Below are 15251 nucleotides of genomic sequence, written 5' to 3' on the forward strand. Positions count from 1 at the left end.
TAACTCTCAAGCTCTAAGGTTAAAGAGAGAAATGCCTCAGTTCATTCTTTCTGCACTTTCTATCATTTAATCGACTTTGACCATGCCTCCCTGCCCCAGTCATCTTTACTCAAGAGCATGGGCCTTCTGGGGCAACAGGCAGTGAAAGTGGCTCCCCAGCATGAGGCTCTGCAAAGATCAGGTGTGACAAATGGTGGCTCTTCAATTGCAATGCAATACATAGGCGCTCTGCTAACTACTCTGAGACAGTCTCCATTAAGTCAAGGGAAATCTCCATGGACATGCCATCCATGAAAACTCCTTACCTGAACCCCAGTCAGATCTTGCAGCTTCTTCAGAGCAGAAACAGCATCTTGCACAAGGATGGTGGCTATTCCCATCGCCTGAGCGGGCTTCAAGTTTGCACCTATATCATCCAGAAGTATACTCTGGAGTGAGGAAGTAAAACCTTGACATCAGCTGGAAGGAAGGAAGGAGAAATACACCAATCCTATGCATGGGCTGCCGGTCTAGCACACCTCTTGCTTCTTAACATTATAACTAGAGCTAGGTGCCCAGTTTTTCTCTTTTCTTTTAAAAGGCTACCTATATACACTATTAAAACTGAGCAAATTTGTATAATTTATTCTGTATTCCACCATTTTGAATAATTTGTAAAGAGGGGCAAGGAGCTATACATGGCACTGAATGTTTAATTGGTCAATTTCCATTTTTATTTTTGGATTCCAATCATATACAAGAATATATAGCAGTATCATATTTTTAAAAATGAATACATATTTGAAAAGCATGATAAAAGTTTTCATCAAGAGTGACACAGGCCACAAGCCTTACCAAGTTTCCTGCACCCCAGACATCTAGATCAGATATAGGATGACACCATGTCATCCATTTTGAGATGTTTGAAAGTCTACCTGTGGATTGGAGTTTAGATTCTCTTTCCCAAGTGGGTCTTTAGGCATGTGTGTGTAAATGTGTAAATAAGACACAGGGAAGGGTGGGAAAAGGAGGCGTCTGGAATAACTGAGGAAGAAGCCTTAGGGAGTCACAGGTTGCTCTACACCCAGTGTCCCAGTCAGTTATCTCTTGGCAGCCTACCCATATACCCCTGAAGAACAAATATGGGTGGTACTGATCTCCTACTGGGTAAAGTAGTAGTACCTGATTGGCATTGGTTGGGGAAAAGGTTCTGCTACCAGATACTGTTTTGGGAGCACCAAAGGTGTTACATCGGTCACAATGGAAAGGTGCAGCGCAGGTAACCAAGAGCAGTCACTGCTCTTCAGTTTGGTGAGCTCCTGGAGACACCCCAAGAAGTTATGCGGGGTTTACCTAACCAATCCCTGATGCTAGATGGCACAAGAGAATTGGAGACTACCTCCAAAGGCCCAGAAGACATTGTGCTTGATCAGCTGTGATAGGCTTGGAGGTTAGCAGGAAAGGACAAGGACTAGGCATTACCTGGTCTGCTGTTTGGCCTGGGCAATACCACCCTAGGACCTCAACTTAAGTTCAATACTTGATGCCTGCACTGCTGGGAGATTCTAGTTCAAATAGTTACACTGCCACTTGTCAAGTTATGGTCCTTGCAATACACTTTTGTGTCTTATTTGATTGTGGGGGCACTGAAACAATTTTAATTTTTCTGGTTTAGCCCATGGAAACCTAGTGGAGCAAACATAGTTTAAGAAGGGCATACACTCCTCTACATTTTGAGATGTCAATAAACATAGCACACATGCTATGGTGAATGGGAACCCTTTACCCTTTGTGTCCAAATGGAGCTAGTCTGGTCCAACTGTGCCCAGTACAGCTGCTATTATGACCTCACTATCCCTTACACTCTCAAAAGGCCAGGAAACCCAGAAAATGGTGTTCACAGGGGTTTGCTCACTTGAGAGGAGGGTCAGACTTTTCAACAACGCTCTGAAAGCTTTGGAAGTCAGCAGCCCAAATTGGGTCAGGACCATGGTGCACTAGTGGTTGGGGGCTGGGGATGCTTAACCTTCCCCATCTTAATTACCCTCTTCCCCAGGCCACTGTTTGCTCCATTACATATTTTTTCCTGACAATTGCAAAATGGTAGTTCAGAAGTGTGAAGCAATATAGAGAGACAGAATGGCACAAAGGAAAGGTTCACCCTCCTCGCTGCCTTAGTGAACCATATCAGTTCAGATACCCTCACTTTTTTACTTACAAAAAAGGGGGGGATTCAAGTACATCTCTGTCTTGTTTGGGCCTCAAAAGCCTGCATTTGGTTCCCAATCCACAGGTGCCCACAGTTGCTGAAGCTTCTTCAGAATCATTCAATACTCAGCAATAATTAAATTAATCTAAAATAAAAGGTACTGGTAAAACTGGTCTAGCAAAAGATGATTTACATCAGACTGCAGGGAAGTGGAGCAGAAATACAACCATTTGTTCCAAGACACCTGACGAGGGATCAGAACCTCAGTCTCACACATCAAAAGGTCAACTGTCTGTCCTATGCTCAGTATTACCTTTGCTCAGTATTTCAGGGCACCTGCCATAATTTCCTTTATGCCCCACACACAGAAGTAAACTCACTGTAGATGTGTCATTCGGAAGGGAATAACTAAGCCCTCCAGAAAAAAAAAGGTTGCTTACAGATGGGGTGCAACTGACCTCCTCAGGCTTTGCCTTCATCACCTCCAGCACGTACTCATAAATCTTGGGATCTGGTTTTTGTAGTCCAATACGACATGATTCAAACACCATGTCAAAGTACCTTCTCAAGAGAAGGAAGACATGCCCTGTGTGATGTCTATGCGGACTATCATCAATCCAGTTGTTCGTCAGAACTGCAATCTTGAAACCTGGAAGAGAACAAACAATTCAAAGATTTGGAAGTATGGGAAGCAGACCCAGGGCTTTGGCAAGCCAGCAAAGCAAGAACCCATGCACTCTGTATCATAATCCAAAAACAGGCAAACCTGTATTTAGAATTTTGCTCCGTTCCTAATCAGTTACAGACCTACCCACTGTTGTGCCACAGAGTGCAGGTCTACAATGCCACCCCCCACATCACACCACCTCCCTGCCTGGATACCTATCCAGTGCAATGGAGTGTCACACAGCATTCAGGACCACTCAGAAATCCTTCTGAGGCTTCCGACATGGTCTTAAACAGCACTTTCAGGAAACATGGAGTACTGCTTAAGACCACATTAGAAGCCTCAGAAGACTTTGAGTGGTTGTGAACTCTGCACAGGGCTTCACCTGCCCCCGGGATGGCTCTGGAGGGCATGTGGAGGTGGCATGGTGGGTGAAGGTGGCAGTGGTGTGGCCACCCCCACAAGGACCATGAGCACAGCACCTGGGGCTTTTACCCCTCCTCCCTCCAGGCCTGCCACTATTCCTAATGTGTGCACCACCATCTCATAGTTAACTAAAATTGCAATTGGAATGTTAACCCCCTCCACCAGCTTGGTCTTCACTAACACTCACACCAAGTGATCAACTATATTAGTAGGATATTTCCACAGGCCCCAGAAAGCTTACATACCTTAATTAATGTACATTTAGTGAGTAGGACTTCAATCTTATTTCTGATTAATCAGGCAACATATTAAAAGCGTTAATTCATTTTTAATACGAGTATGCAAAACCAGGCAGTACCATCTTTGAAAAGACATGCCCACTCCATTCTTATGTGGGAGGGAATATTTCTTTCAAAGTGACACCTGCTGCTACCTATGTAGGTGCCAGCAAAAAAAAGGTGTCTACAATCCTATAAACACTTACTTGAGAGTGTCCCATTGAAGTGAAATTTCCTTAGGTATCATAGGCTTGTGCTAGCAGTATGTGTTTTGAAGAAAAACAATTGGTCGAGTCATATGCAGTGTAGGCTGCAATCCTATCCACAGTTTCCTTGGAATAAGCCTCATTGAACACAATGGGACTTACTTCTGAATAAGATTGTGTTGGTAAAATGATGTGTTGGTTTATGAATAGGATTCATAGACATGAATAGGGTTGTGTTGGTAATCAGTTAATTTATTAAACCTAACTGGATTCATAAATTAAAATTTATTTTATCAGGCTGCAGCCTGGCAAGAGTCCTTGCTTATTATTTTTTTATTAATTTTTAAATTTTCCAAAATAAAAATATAAACACACACATAACACAAACTCAATACACAACACACAAACAAAAAACACACAAAAACACGCCATTCGAGGGTGCAGGCAATCATATATCAATATATCTAAACAATCAATACATATCTTCTAATCTTGTTCCTCTTCTAGTTTAACCTCTTAATATCCTTTATCATTTCATATCCTGTATAATATATCATGTATACAATATATTCATATAAATGCCCTATCTTATACATCTACAACTTCATTTTCAACCAAGCATAAAATGGTCTCCATTGCTCTGTGTCAGTTTACGCTGTTGATCCAAAATCTCTGTAAGCCTATCCATTTCCGCCACATTCATTATTTTCTCTATTAATTCATCTTTCGTTGGAATTTTAATATATTTCCAGTATCTAGCATATAAAATCCTTGCAGTAGTTAATATAATAATAAGTTAATATCATAATAAAACTACTTGCTTATTAGATGAGTCTTTTTAAAAAGGATATTTTATAGCTACTGACCAAGATATGCAGCACAAACTCCAGCTTTGAAATTACTTCCGCCAGAAGAACTACATGAATACACAACTTCCTTTACACAACTATTACCATGGTTCCTGAGAGTCAAAGCTGCTTGCAGAACAGGTGCAATGAACGCTTCTCCTGCCATTTCCTCAAAGATCTGAGCCACAGAGAACCTCTCAGGAAGAGAAGATCCAGAGGCTGCAGCAAACTTCTTGCAGTCTTCATCGAACTCAGTAATAAGCTGAAAAATAGACACCAAATTAAAATACAAAAATTTTAATTCAAACAAGGATTGAGGGGACACAGAAAGACCCAGAACTGAAATAAAAAGTTAATAATTACTTCTAAAGTAAGAATGGCCGAGAAAACTATTTGTATAAATGTAATTAATAAACTTGCCAATCTCAAGATAAATTTGCTATAAAGAAATGCAGTGCCCAGTAGTGTTACACTTAAAAGAAATGTGTCTATGCCTCAATACAACATTAAACAGCCCAATACAAAAACCAAGAACTTTTCTTCTGTGCTTACTCCTTACAAATGGTTGGCAACCTTCAGTCTTGAAAGACTATGGTATAAGCCTACGGCACCCAGTATTCCCAAGCGGTCTCCCATCCAAGTACTAACCAGGCCTGACTCTGCGTAGCTTCTGAGATCAAACAAGATCAGGCATGTGCAGGGTAACAGTTGCTATCTCTTAAATAATGTGTCAATGGCCTATGTAACTTTTGTACCTGATGGATCACCTCTTCCCCACCTACATAACTTGGTCACTGACCCTCCTGTGTGTTCTTGCCTTCTGAGGTAAGAAATATGCCAAAAAGGGCCAGCTGGGAAAGGTAAGGCTGTATGATCTAGTCACAGCTGTAGCAACATGAACCTGACACAGAGATTTTAAAGAAAAAAATCATCAGCAAGCATAAGTAAGAAGGCAGAAATGCCTTTGTGGCTTCCAGTAGGCCTGCCAAGCTCATCAGATACACAACAAAACTATAATTTTTTAAAATGCCATTATAAGTAGTATAAGCAATTAGACCAATGGATCATGTAATCCAGCAATGTCCACAGGCATCGATCTTTTCCAACCATGCTGCTAGAGATTTTGTATGTGAATATGTCATCAAACCTCAGACCTTGGGCATCTGAGTCACATGCTTCACCTCTCCCCATTCTTATACAGTATTACCTGGGTTACTCCAATTTTACCAGTCATTGCTCTAGAGAAGGGTCCATCAGGGCCTCTATGCAGGATGACATCTTGGAAGAAATTTCTAGAAGATGAAAACAAAAATAAAAATTATGGCGGATTACAACCAAGAAACTCTCAATACAATTGTTAAAACCACCATGTCCTGAAGAACTATGTTCCATACAGGAGACACATGCTCTGCAAACATCAGTGCTACAAGGGTTCTGCCCACAGCAAGCCTCAAAAATGTTGAAGATCATGACAGTACAATAAATCAGTTCCAAATGAGAGGCAGGTATGTTGCCCAAACACTAAGTCTTTAAATAGCCATGTACACATGCCTGGGAAAGCCAGTGAGACCAAGTTTCATGAGGGCATTTTAAAAGAGCACAGGGCAATGAAAGAAGGATGGGAAAAATCAGAGCTGCATTGCTTGTGAGGAAGGAACTTGACTGAAGGCTCATGGGGACTGTTGGGAAGAAAGTTGCAGGGAACAGACTGGAGAGGTAAGAAGGAAGGAAATACTTATAAAAGGGACAGAAGAGAGGAGAATTTGTGTCCAGTTGCAGAGAAAGGGGCTCTAAAACCTGGGAGCCTTCAGTAGGGGAGGGAGCAGGAAGCACCTACCTTAAAAGGGAGAGTTAAAGCATTTATGGCTTTTTAGTTCAGAATAAAGTGACTAAGAGGACAATGTGACAGGCTGATCAAAACTTGTGTTAGGTGGGGAAAGTGGAGCTTTTCTCCTTCTCATAACACTAGGATTATCCAATGAACCAGACTGGCAAGAGATTTAGAACAGACAAAAGGAAGTCATATACACAATGCAGATTTACAGCCCAATTCTATCCACACTTTCCTGGGAGAAAGTCCCATGAGTCTAATGGGACTTATTTCTGAGTAGACATGCATAGGATTGGTCTGTTAATTTATGGATTCACTGCTAAAAGACATGCTGATTGCTAGTAATTTAGGCAGCTTTAAGAGAACTGAACCAATCATCAGGGGAATTTCAGTAGTTACTAACTATGATGGCTATGTGGACTCTCCATATTCAGAGGCAGTTTGCCACTGAATATCAGCTGCTCGGACGCACCAGTGGCCGTTACCTGGATGCTATGGGGCACTGTCTAGAAGCACCTGGTTGACCAATGAGGAAAGATGATGCTGGTTTTGACAGCTCCCCTTAAGTTCTTAAGCAGTAAATACATTACATAAATTTACAGTAAGTCTGTTATATAAATACCAAGGCCATTCCCCCTTAAGAGAAGTTGGCCACGCCAACCACAGCTGGAAGGTTAATTGTATTTGATCTGGTAAAAAATGATTTTTGAAGGATAGGATATAATAAAACACACTAATTCCAAATTATAGCGCTTCTCCTCTAAGCTGGAAAACAATATAACAGGATAATCTCTAACCTAGCTCAAGGTTTCTCAGAGAACTATAGTCATAAGATCTTCCTTGCTTTTGTCTTTTGAAAGTATATGCACTTCGGGCACTTTTCCTCCCTAATACTAGGGAAAGGTCAAGAAATTTCATTCACATCAAGTCTCAAATGAAAGACTGCCCAAATATTAAGTTCTCTCTTCTGTGTTCTTTTCAACCACTAATCCCCATTTAGTGATTAAGGCAGTATCACTATCCATTTGCCCCCAAGATCTGCCATAAAGTACAATTTGGCTAAATGAGGTTTTAATCTTTCAGCCCCAAATCCTTGAACCCCTGCAGGTACTTTGGCAACCTGGTGTTTTCATTTTTCTGCAGCTCTTTCAAGTGCTTTGAAAAAATCGTATGCATGTTGAGGAGAACCTTCGCTGAATGCCTTGAGCATCCTTGATGGACTAGTGCAGTGGTTCCCAAACTAGTGGGTCGTGAAGGCCATTCCCCCTTAAGGGAACTTGTCATGAAATGACTGCAACAATGCGGTCTTTAAAACTGCAACAACTGCACTGCCACCACAAAGAAGGGGATTTTAAACATACCTGGGGGTAGCTCCAGCCATTTGGAGGGTGCAGAGGGCATGCAGTCCCCTCTATGGGCCTTCCTGCTGCTGACAAAGGCTCTTATCTCTGATCACGACGAACTTCCAGGTTTTGCAGAGCTAAGAGCTTTTGTCAGCAGTGGAGAGGCCCGCAAAAGGGACTGCATGCCATCTGCACCCTCTGGATGGCCAGAGTTACCCCCAGTACGTTTTTTTGCTGCTGCAGCACAATCACTGTGGTGCCACAGTCGCCCCTGCAAAGACTTCCAAGGTTCCCAACACCCCTGTAGGAGTTTGAGGACCACTGGACTAGTGAGTTTTGTAAACTGTACAAAATTCCACTGTTATCTGCCATGTATAAGCATGATGTACAACTATTCTGCTAGATGAGACCCAAAGGTCCATCTAATCTGGCCATTTATAAAAGTATTTATACTCTCAACCTTAGTTTGAGGCAGCTTACAGCACAACTAAAATCCCTACTGAGAATGAATAAAGCCATGAAAACCACCACAGTAGAGACAGTAGCAGCCAGAACAAATGTAACAGGCAACAGCAAATGAAAGTATAAATTTAAACACCAATGAAAAGGGCTTTAAAAAGATTCTAAACTCCGTTAAAAGCTTGAATCGCCAATAGTTTCCAACTAGCATCTGATAACCAGAGGGTGCTGAGCAGGTAGACAGGAGGAAAGTGCTCACAAAACCACAGCTAAAGGCCCCACCTCACCTTGGAAGGTAGAGAAGGGAATCACTCCAAGAGCAAAACTGTTCAGCTGATGTGGGAGGAGGTGGTCTTTAAAACTACCTGGTCCCTAACAATTTATTGGATCACAACCAGCACCTTGAATTATGCACAGAACAAAGAGAAACCCAGGAAAATTGGGATGATTGACCTCCCTGGTTGCTCCTTTTCCCCCATATATTTCCATTAAGTTCATATTTCCATAAGGCTGAATATGGAAGAGGCTTCCCTGAGACACTGTGACATCAACACCACCGCAGGAAGCTTGCATAGCCAGCCAGACAGTTTGTAAATTCCACATCATCTCGTTCCTTAAGAATTGCAGCTCCTGGCCAGTCGACCTGCTGGAATTGATGTGCACCAACCAACTGGGCAATTGAGCCCACCTGACCAAGTCCAAGGGCAGGTAAGGATGCCCAGGTGAGATGAATTTAAACTAGTTTTTTTTTTTTTTAATTCAGACCAAAGGATGCTTGTGTGTGCTCTGGTTTGGGTTCTCAGAGAAAGCTTCTCTGTGTGCAGTCAATCTGATTTCCTGACGATCAGAGGTTTAGGGAGATCATGATGTATGGGAGAACAAGCCAGGTTCCTTCTAAACTCTACATTAAGACTCTTAAACTGCAGATTTTAGCATTCTGATAACTGTTCAGCTGATCTCCCTGTCCCCTTCCCCTATATTTGCTCTCCTCAGATAGGAAACCAAGTTCACTCATTTGTCTTTTTACACAAGGTACTTACTTTTTCTAGCAATTAAGGCAGTATCACTATCCATTTGCCTCCAGGATCTGTTAAGCTACATTTTAACTAAATGAAAGTTTAATCTTTTAACATGAAATCCTTGAACCCCTACAGAAATGTTGGCAAATTGGTGTGTTAATCCTTTTGCAGCACCCAAGCTCCACTTTCAGAGAAAATCCTTTGATGAAAGTCAAACACCTAAAAACAAGGCGCTAACACCATCTCAACATTGCTTCATGCACACCGAAGGCAAAAGTCCATTTGGAGCAGCTGGCATCCCAACAAACACACTGTCAGAAGAGGGATTAAGGTGATAAGAGTACAGTAGCAGCCAGCAGTAACAAGCTAGTACATGCTATGTTCTTGCTGATACATCTGAGGGCAGGAAGATGGCAACAAATACCTCAAACACAGACCCAGCCCATTCCCAGGGATACAGGGTTGTCTGACCAGATAAACAACAACTGGTCTAGTAAATGTTTACAGGTCATCTGAATTTTCACCCAAACTCTTTGGATGATCTTTCCAAGACCTGAGACCAGAGATGTTTCTAACTGATGACATCAGAGACTGAATCCAAGTTAATCTTTATGTAAAGCAAGTGAAACCAAAATTCACTTATTTTGCTGAGAGAGATTTTGGGTATCTGGTGGATAGCTCGATGAAAGTGTTGACCCAGTGTGCGGTTTCTGCGAAGAAGACCAACTAGATAGGCCCTTCTTATGTGCTACCATGAGCCACAGCTCCTCCTTGCTACTGCTGATCACAGAGGCCAATATTGTACTGTTCCATTTCTAAATTATTTTGAAGTATCCTCTGGACATAAATTATGTAAATAAAATGAATAAAAAACTAAGCTATCAGAGAGGTCCATTGGTATAAATATACACCATGTAAGAAACAGAAGAAGCAGAGACAGCATTTTCCAAGGTTGATCAGTTTACACAGCCTTCAAGTTGACAAATATCCTATTGACAACTTACAGTAAAAACACTATACAGTGTTTAGGAAAAACTTAACAGTAACTATCAGGAAGGATTCTGTGAAGGAGCAGAAAGAATGGAAGACTATACTAGTGATAGACATGGCAACGGGATGAAGCAGGAAGCAGAGAGAGAGAATTAGAAAAAAGGACTAAGATCTTGGAATTCAAATTCAAGGCACAAGAGATGGAAGCCTATGGACAAACATCCATGTGAATGGTTCCAAAGGTGAGAATTTACCTGTTCTGTCTTCTTGGACCAAAAAAGGAGTGCATGTATTCCAAGATAATCTTAGAGACTTTTTTTTTTAATGAAGTGTTAAAAATTCTGTAATGACCCAGCAGAGCAATTCTTACATCATTCCTCCCATTATTAAGGCCTAAGCATTGCTCTGCTAGATCAGACTATGGGTTCTCCAGCACTGTCTTGAGCAAGAGTGGCGGAAAACCGAGGCAGAGCCCGACCGGACATGAAATAGCACTCATCACAGAGAACAGTGGAGAGAACTTTCTTCTCTGTGACCATTGTGTCTGCAGAGAATTGTCCAAAGAAACTGTACTGTGTTGTGCAAGGCCTGCTCCATCAGGTCCCTCCAACAGACCTAGCGGAACACACAGTTGCCCGCTGAGACATGTTTGCATAGCACTTTGCAGTTAAAAATCACTCATGTCCGTCACAACTTGGATACCACAATGATAATGTCTGATGATGCCCCCTTGGTGTCTGCTTGTCCAGTTTTGTGGGATTATTTTCAGCTTGTACAGCCTGAGAATGTGGACAGGCTTCTTTGGAGCACAAGGCTGCCTGCCTGCTTGACCTTTGCCCAGCTTTGCTAATTAGATCTGCCAGGGAGGAGCTGGTCGAGTAAACAAGAAGGGTGGTCAATTCTTCCTTGATGATAGGGACACTGCCACTTGCTCGAAAGCAGGTGATAGTTCAACCCCTATTGAAAAAGCCCTTCCCTGTTTTCCACTGTGCTAGATAATTACCAGCCAGTCTCTAACTTTCCATTTCTGGGCAAGGTGATCGAGCGGGTGGTGGCGTCTCAACTCCAGAGGGTCTTGGATGAAGCCCATTGTCTGAATCCCTTTTAATTGGGCTTCAAGTCAGGCTTTGAGACAGAAACAGCATTGGTGGATGAAAAACACTGGGGAGTGGACAGAAGGAGTGCGGGGACCAAGTATGAGCCCTGGTCCAACTTCTCTGGTATGCGCAAAAAAAAGCCTTCAAGCTACTTTGAAGGTTCTTTGAAATAAGAGCTCTTCAACCTTTTTTGTGCCACAACCCCAATAAATAAAGCACAAGGCTGGGGACCTCACTATTAATCCTGCCCAGCACCACCCACCCCCAGTAACCTGTACCTTTCAACACAGTTTTAAACTCAGAATGCAGAAACAGAGGAGAGGGGGTTGAAGAAAGAAATCAGTGTATGAGCCCCAGGAGCCCAGCCAAGTTCAGAATGCTTTGAAAAAGGGGAGGAAAGAGAAGAACTCTCCTTGTATGAGCCCTGGCAGCCAAGCTCAGAACACTGTGAAGGAGCTACTTACTCACAGTTCCCTACCACCACCACCCCCAGCATTATATGCCTCAGAACTGAGCAGTTTGAAGCATCTGAAGGAGTGAGTCTTCAACCACACGGAGGCAGGCAATCTAAAATAAGGTCCTGCCGAGCCTTGCTGCACCAAAATTATGCACACAAATGGATGCTGTGCGAGGCTCCTTAACCACCATGCACTGTCACCAACAGGATTGCTTGCAAAATCTTGTAGGATAGAAAGGTCTTTCTCCTCCTGTCGCCCATGACTCATGGATTCAAGAAGAACTTCAGGAAGTCCATTTTTGTTCACGTGAGTTGCCATGCCCGCCCACCCATACCCATAACCCCACAAACGAGGCAACGTGACTCAAGGTTGAAGACCACTGAAATAAAACATGCAGGAGGTAAATATTGTTAATTAAGCAAATAAAAGTGATCAAGAAAAATGCCAGGTCACTAGCATAGGACCTCATCAAAGAGAGTTGATCTTGGAAGCTAAGTAGGGTCAGGTCTGGTTAGTACTTGGATGGGAGACCACCTGGGAATACCAGGTGCTGTAGGCTTATACCATAGTCTTTTGAAACTGAAGGTTGCCAACCATTGTCTCTTGGGCAGATACCTTGAGCAGCATGCCAAGACCCAAGTCTTTGAATATGCAAAGATCAGGAAGATTATTGCCCTCCATATTTACAGTGAAGACTTCACTCACAGCAACTCAGAATTTACTGCATATTTTACTTCTCTTTACCTTCTAAAAATCAAACAATTTCTACTAATTTTAGATATCTGACAGATCATTATAATTATGATGGGCACTATAGGACTTAGAAAACTGATATCTTACTGCCAACTAGACCTGACTAAGTGAGAGTTTTCAGAAGTAATCCTACTTCTGACTTGAAGAAGCTGCCACTAACTGAACTAGTCTGGAGTCCATCATGAAGGATTTGGAAAGTAAAACATATACTATTAATGAACTAATCCTATAGAGCTGAACTGAGGACTTTTGATGGACATGAAAAATTGGTTTGGTTTTTCTGTGTCTGCATGAGTAGGAAGGTGTTACTATTAAGAATAATAAAATTGATTTAAGTAATTTAAGAGTAATTGATTTAAGAATAAAATAATTGCACACAAGAGAAAGGAACTGAAAGCATAAGTGAATTTCCTGTCCCTCTCCCTATATGTAATATGGGAAGTGGGCCTTAAGACAAAGAGTCTCCAGCATTGCATTGGCAGAGGCTGAATCAGGTGAGAATCCCAAAGCCAGGTGAGAGCATGTGAAAGATGCCATCTGTTTGCACACATTTCCTATTAATAAACATGAAAACAATAGCAAGAATCCATATTCTTACAGAATATAGCTTGTTGGACTAGTCAGGGGCTTCTTTAGAACAAGTGCTTTGTCCAGTAATGGAGCAAAGGACAACTAAAGAATATGGGGCTGCAATATGTGAATCTGAAGGGAGTCCACAGGAAGAGTTTCTAATACTACAGCAATACCTTGAACTTTGGGTAGGGACTTCAGCATGGACGAAAGTAAAAAATGGTAGAATGACAAAGCATAGCTATATTTAGCATGCAAATTTATTCTGGCCAGCAAAAACCAAATATCTATAGAACACATGCAAATGCATGTGAAACCTACAGTAAATAAACAAAAATAAAAAATAAAAAACGATCATCAACCAACATCGTGGAATGTAGAATGAAATCAGATGAAAGAGGTAAGTATGTGGACAGAATTTGAAATGTGATTATAATTGAAAACAGTTGAGAGAGCAAAGTGATGAAGTGCACACCCTGTTGGCATGGCTGCATCAGCGCTAGAAAGTTGGGACAGATTGAGGGCCCAGTCCTACCCAACAAGACTCTGAGGTAGGTTGGGATATGCAAAAGAGACACTGAGAAAACCAAAGTTACCAAGTGAGCTTAATGCTTTACCAAGTGAGCTTTAATGCCAGATGCAAGGGAGGGCACCAGGATGAGGTCTCTTGTTATCCCTGGGGCATTTGGTGGGCCGCTGTGAGATACAGGAAGCTGGACTAGATGGGCCTATGGCCTGATCCAGTGGGGCTGTTCTTATGTTCTTATGAGCTTTACAGTTGAATGGGAAATCCAAACCTTGGTCTTCCCACTATAAGTCCAGCATTATAGCCAGTACACCACTACATCACAGCGGCTCTCAAAATGGATTTTTATAATATTATTATTAAGTGCAGCCTACTGCACCCTTCAGGAAACTTGCAGAATTTGAATTACGGACCACAGTGACACAAAGCAACAAAAGATTTGCTATCTGCCCATGAGGCTAATGGAGGGAGAGGAGAAAAGAGGAAGATGGGAGTACAATCTTAGGAAACTTCCATGAAGTCAGAAAACTCTGCCACTGACACTCTTTTCCAGCGCTAACACAGGCTGCTGATGCACCACACAAGTCAAAGATGGGGAAACTTCCTGCATCAATAGGTGAGATACAGTATATAGTTGGTAAAACTAAACAGGAGAGTTCATAATGCCAATCCAGAGACTACACTGTGCATCAACAAGATCCCAGTTTCAGTCCCCAGGATTTTCAGAGAGCAGAACTGAGAGAAAACTGGGAGAGCTACTGCCAGTCAGAGAGAATGTTACTGGGCTAGATGGCCTTGGAGCTGACCCAGAGATAAATCAGCCCAGCAACAAGAATATGAGAAGCTGATCACAAAAAAAGAGAAAAAAAATCAAGGCAAAACAACAGAAACTTCTTTAAATACATGAACACCAAGAAGCTTGCCAGGAAGGCAACAGGACAGTTAGCTAAGGAGGGGGAAAAATGAAAGCTGCAAATCTTCATATCCTCTTTAAGTACAGTTGGACACATTCTTTGCATCTGTCTTCATTACAAGATGTAGGGCAGATACCTGTGCCTGATCTGACCTTCTCAAGGAAGAATTCTGAAGAATGTAGGCAGGAAAAGGTGACAAGTGTTGAGCTTCTTGATTGTATTGATACACACACACACACACACACACACACACACACACACACACACACACACACACACACACACAATCACTGTGTCCAGATGGCATCCTCCCAAGAAGAAACACAAAATGTGAAATTGCTGATATAATAAAAATATGTAACTGGTCCTTTAAATTAGCCTCAGTGACAATGCAACACTAATATTTAAAATGGCGTGGGGGTTGGAACCTGATGGAAAGTATAGTTAAATACACAGTTATTAAACATACAGAAGAAGGAGAGTCAAGACGTTTTCTAATACAGTACATTCTACTTCATTAACCTTGTGGAGTTCTTTCAGGGTCCACAGGTAAATGGACAGAGGTAATCTAGTTGACTCCATATCTTGGATTTGTACTTTCAAAAGCCTTTGACAAAGTCCTTCACCAAATTGTCTTGACTAGATTTGACTTGCCTGAAAAAATTTAAGCAGGATTGG

The 15251-nt window shown here is 42.0% G+C and overlaps 1 protein-coding gene across 1 annotated transcript in view; it reads right to left on the minus strand.

Annotated features, from left to right (window-relative positions):
- Positions 1-15251, minus strand: part of EPHX2 (epoxide hydrolase 2) — a 63839-nt gene that overhangs the window by 44664 nt on the left and 3924 nt on the right. Inside the window, exons 2-5 of the mRNA XM_066611983.1 lie at positions 5821-5905; positions 4719-4875; positions 2647-2837; positions 306-428 (exon numbers count right to left, since the gene is read on the minus strand). Of these exons, the coding sequence (XP_066468080.1) occupies positions 306-428; positions 2647-2837; positions 4719-4875; positions 5821-5905 (556 nt within the window). The remainder of the gene's footprint in view (positions 1-305; positions 429-2646; positions 2838-4718; positions 4876-5820; positions 5906-15251) is intronic.

The sequence above is a fragment of the Tiliqua scincoides genome, chromosome 1 (genome assembly GCF_035046505.1).
Source record: "Tiliqua scincoides isolate rTilSci1 chromosome 1, rTilSci1.hap2, whole genome shotgun sequence".
Lineage (NCBI taxonomy): Eukaryota > Metazoa > Chordata > Lepidosauria > Squamata > Scincidae > Tiliqua > Tiliqua scincoides.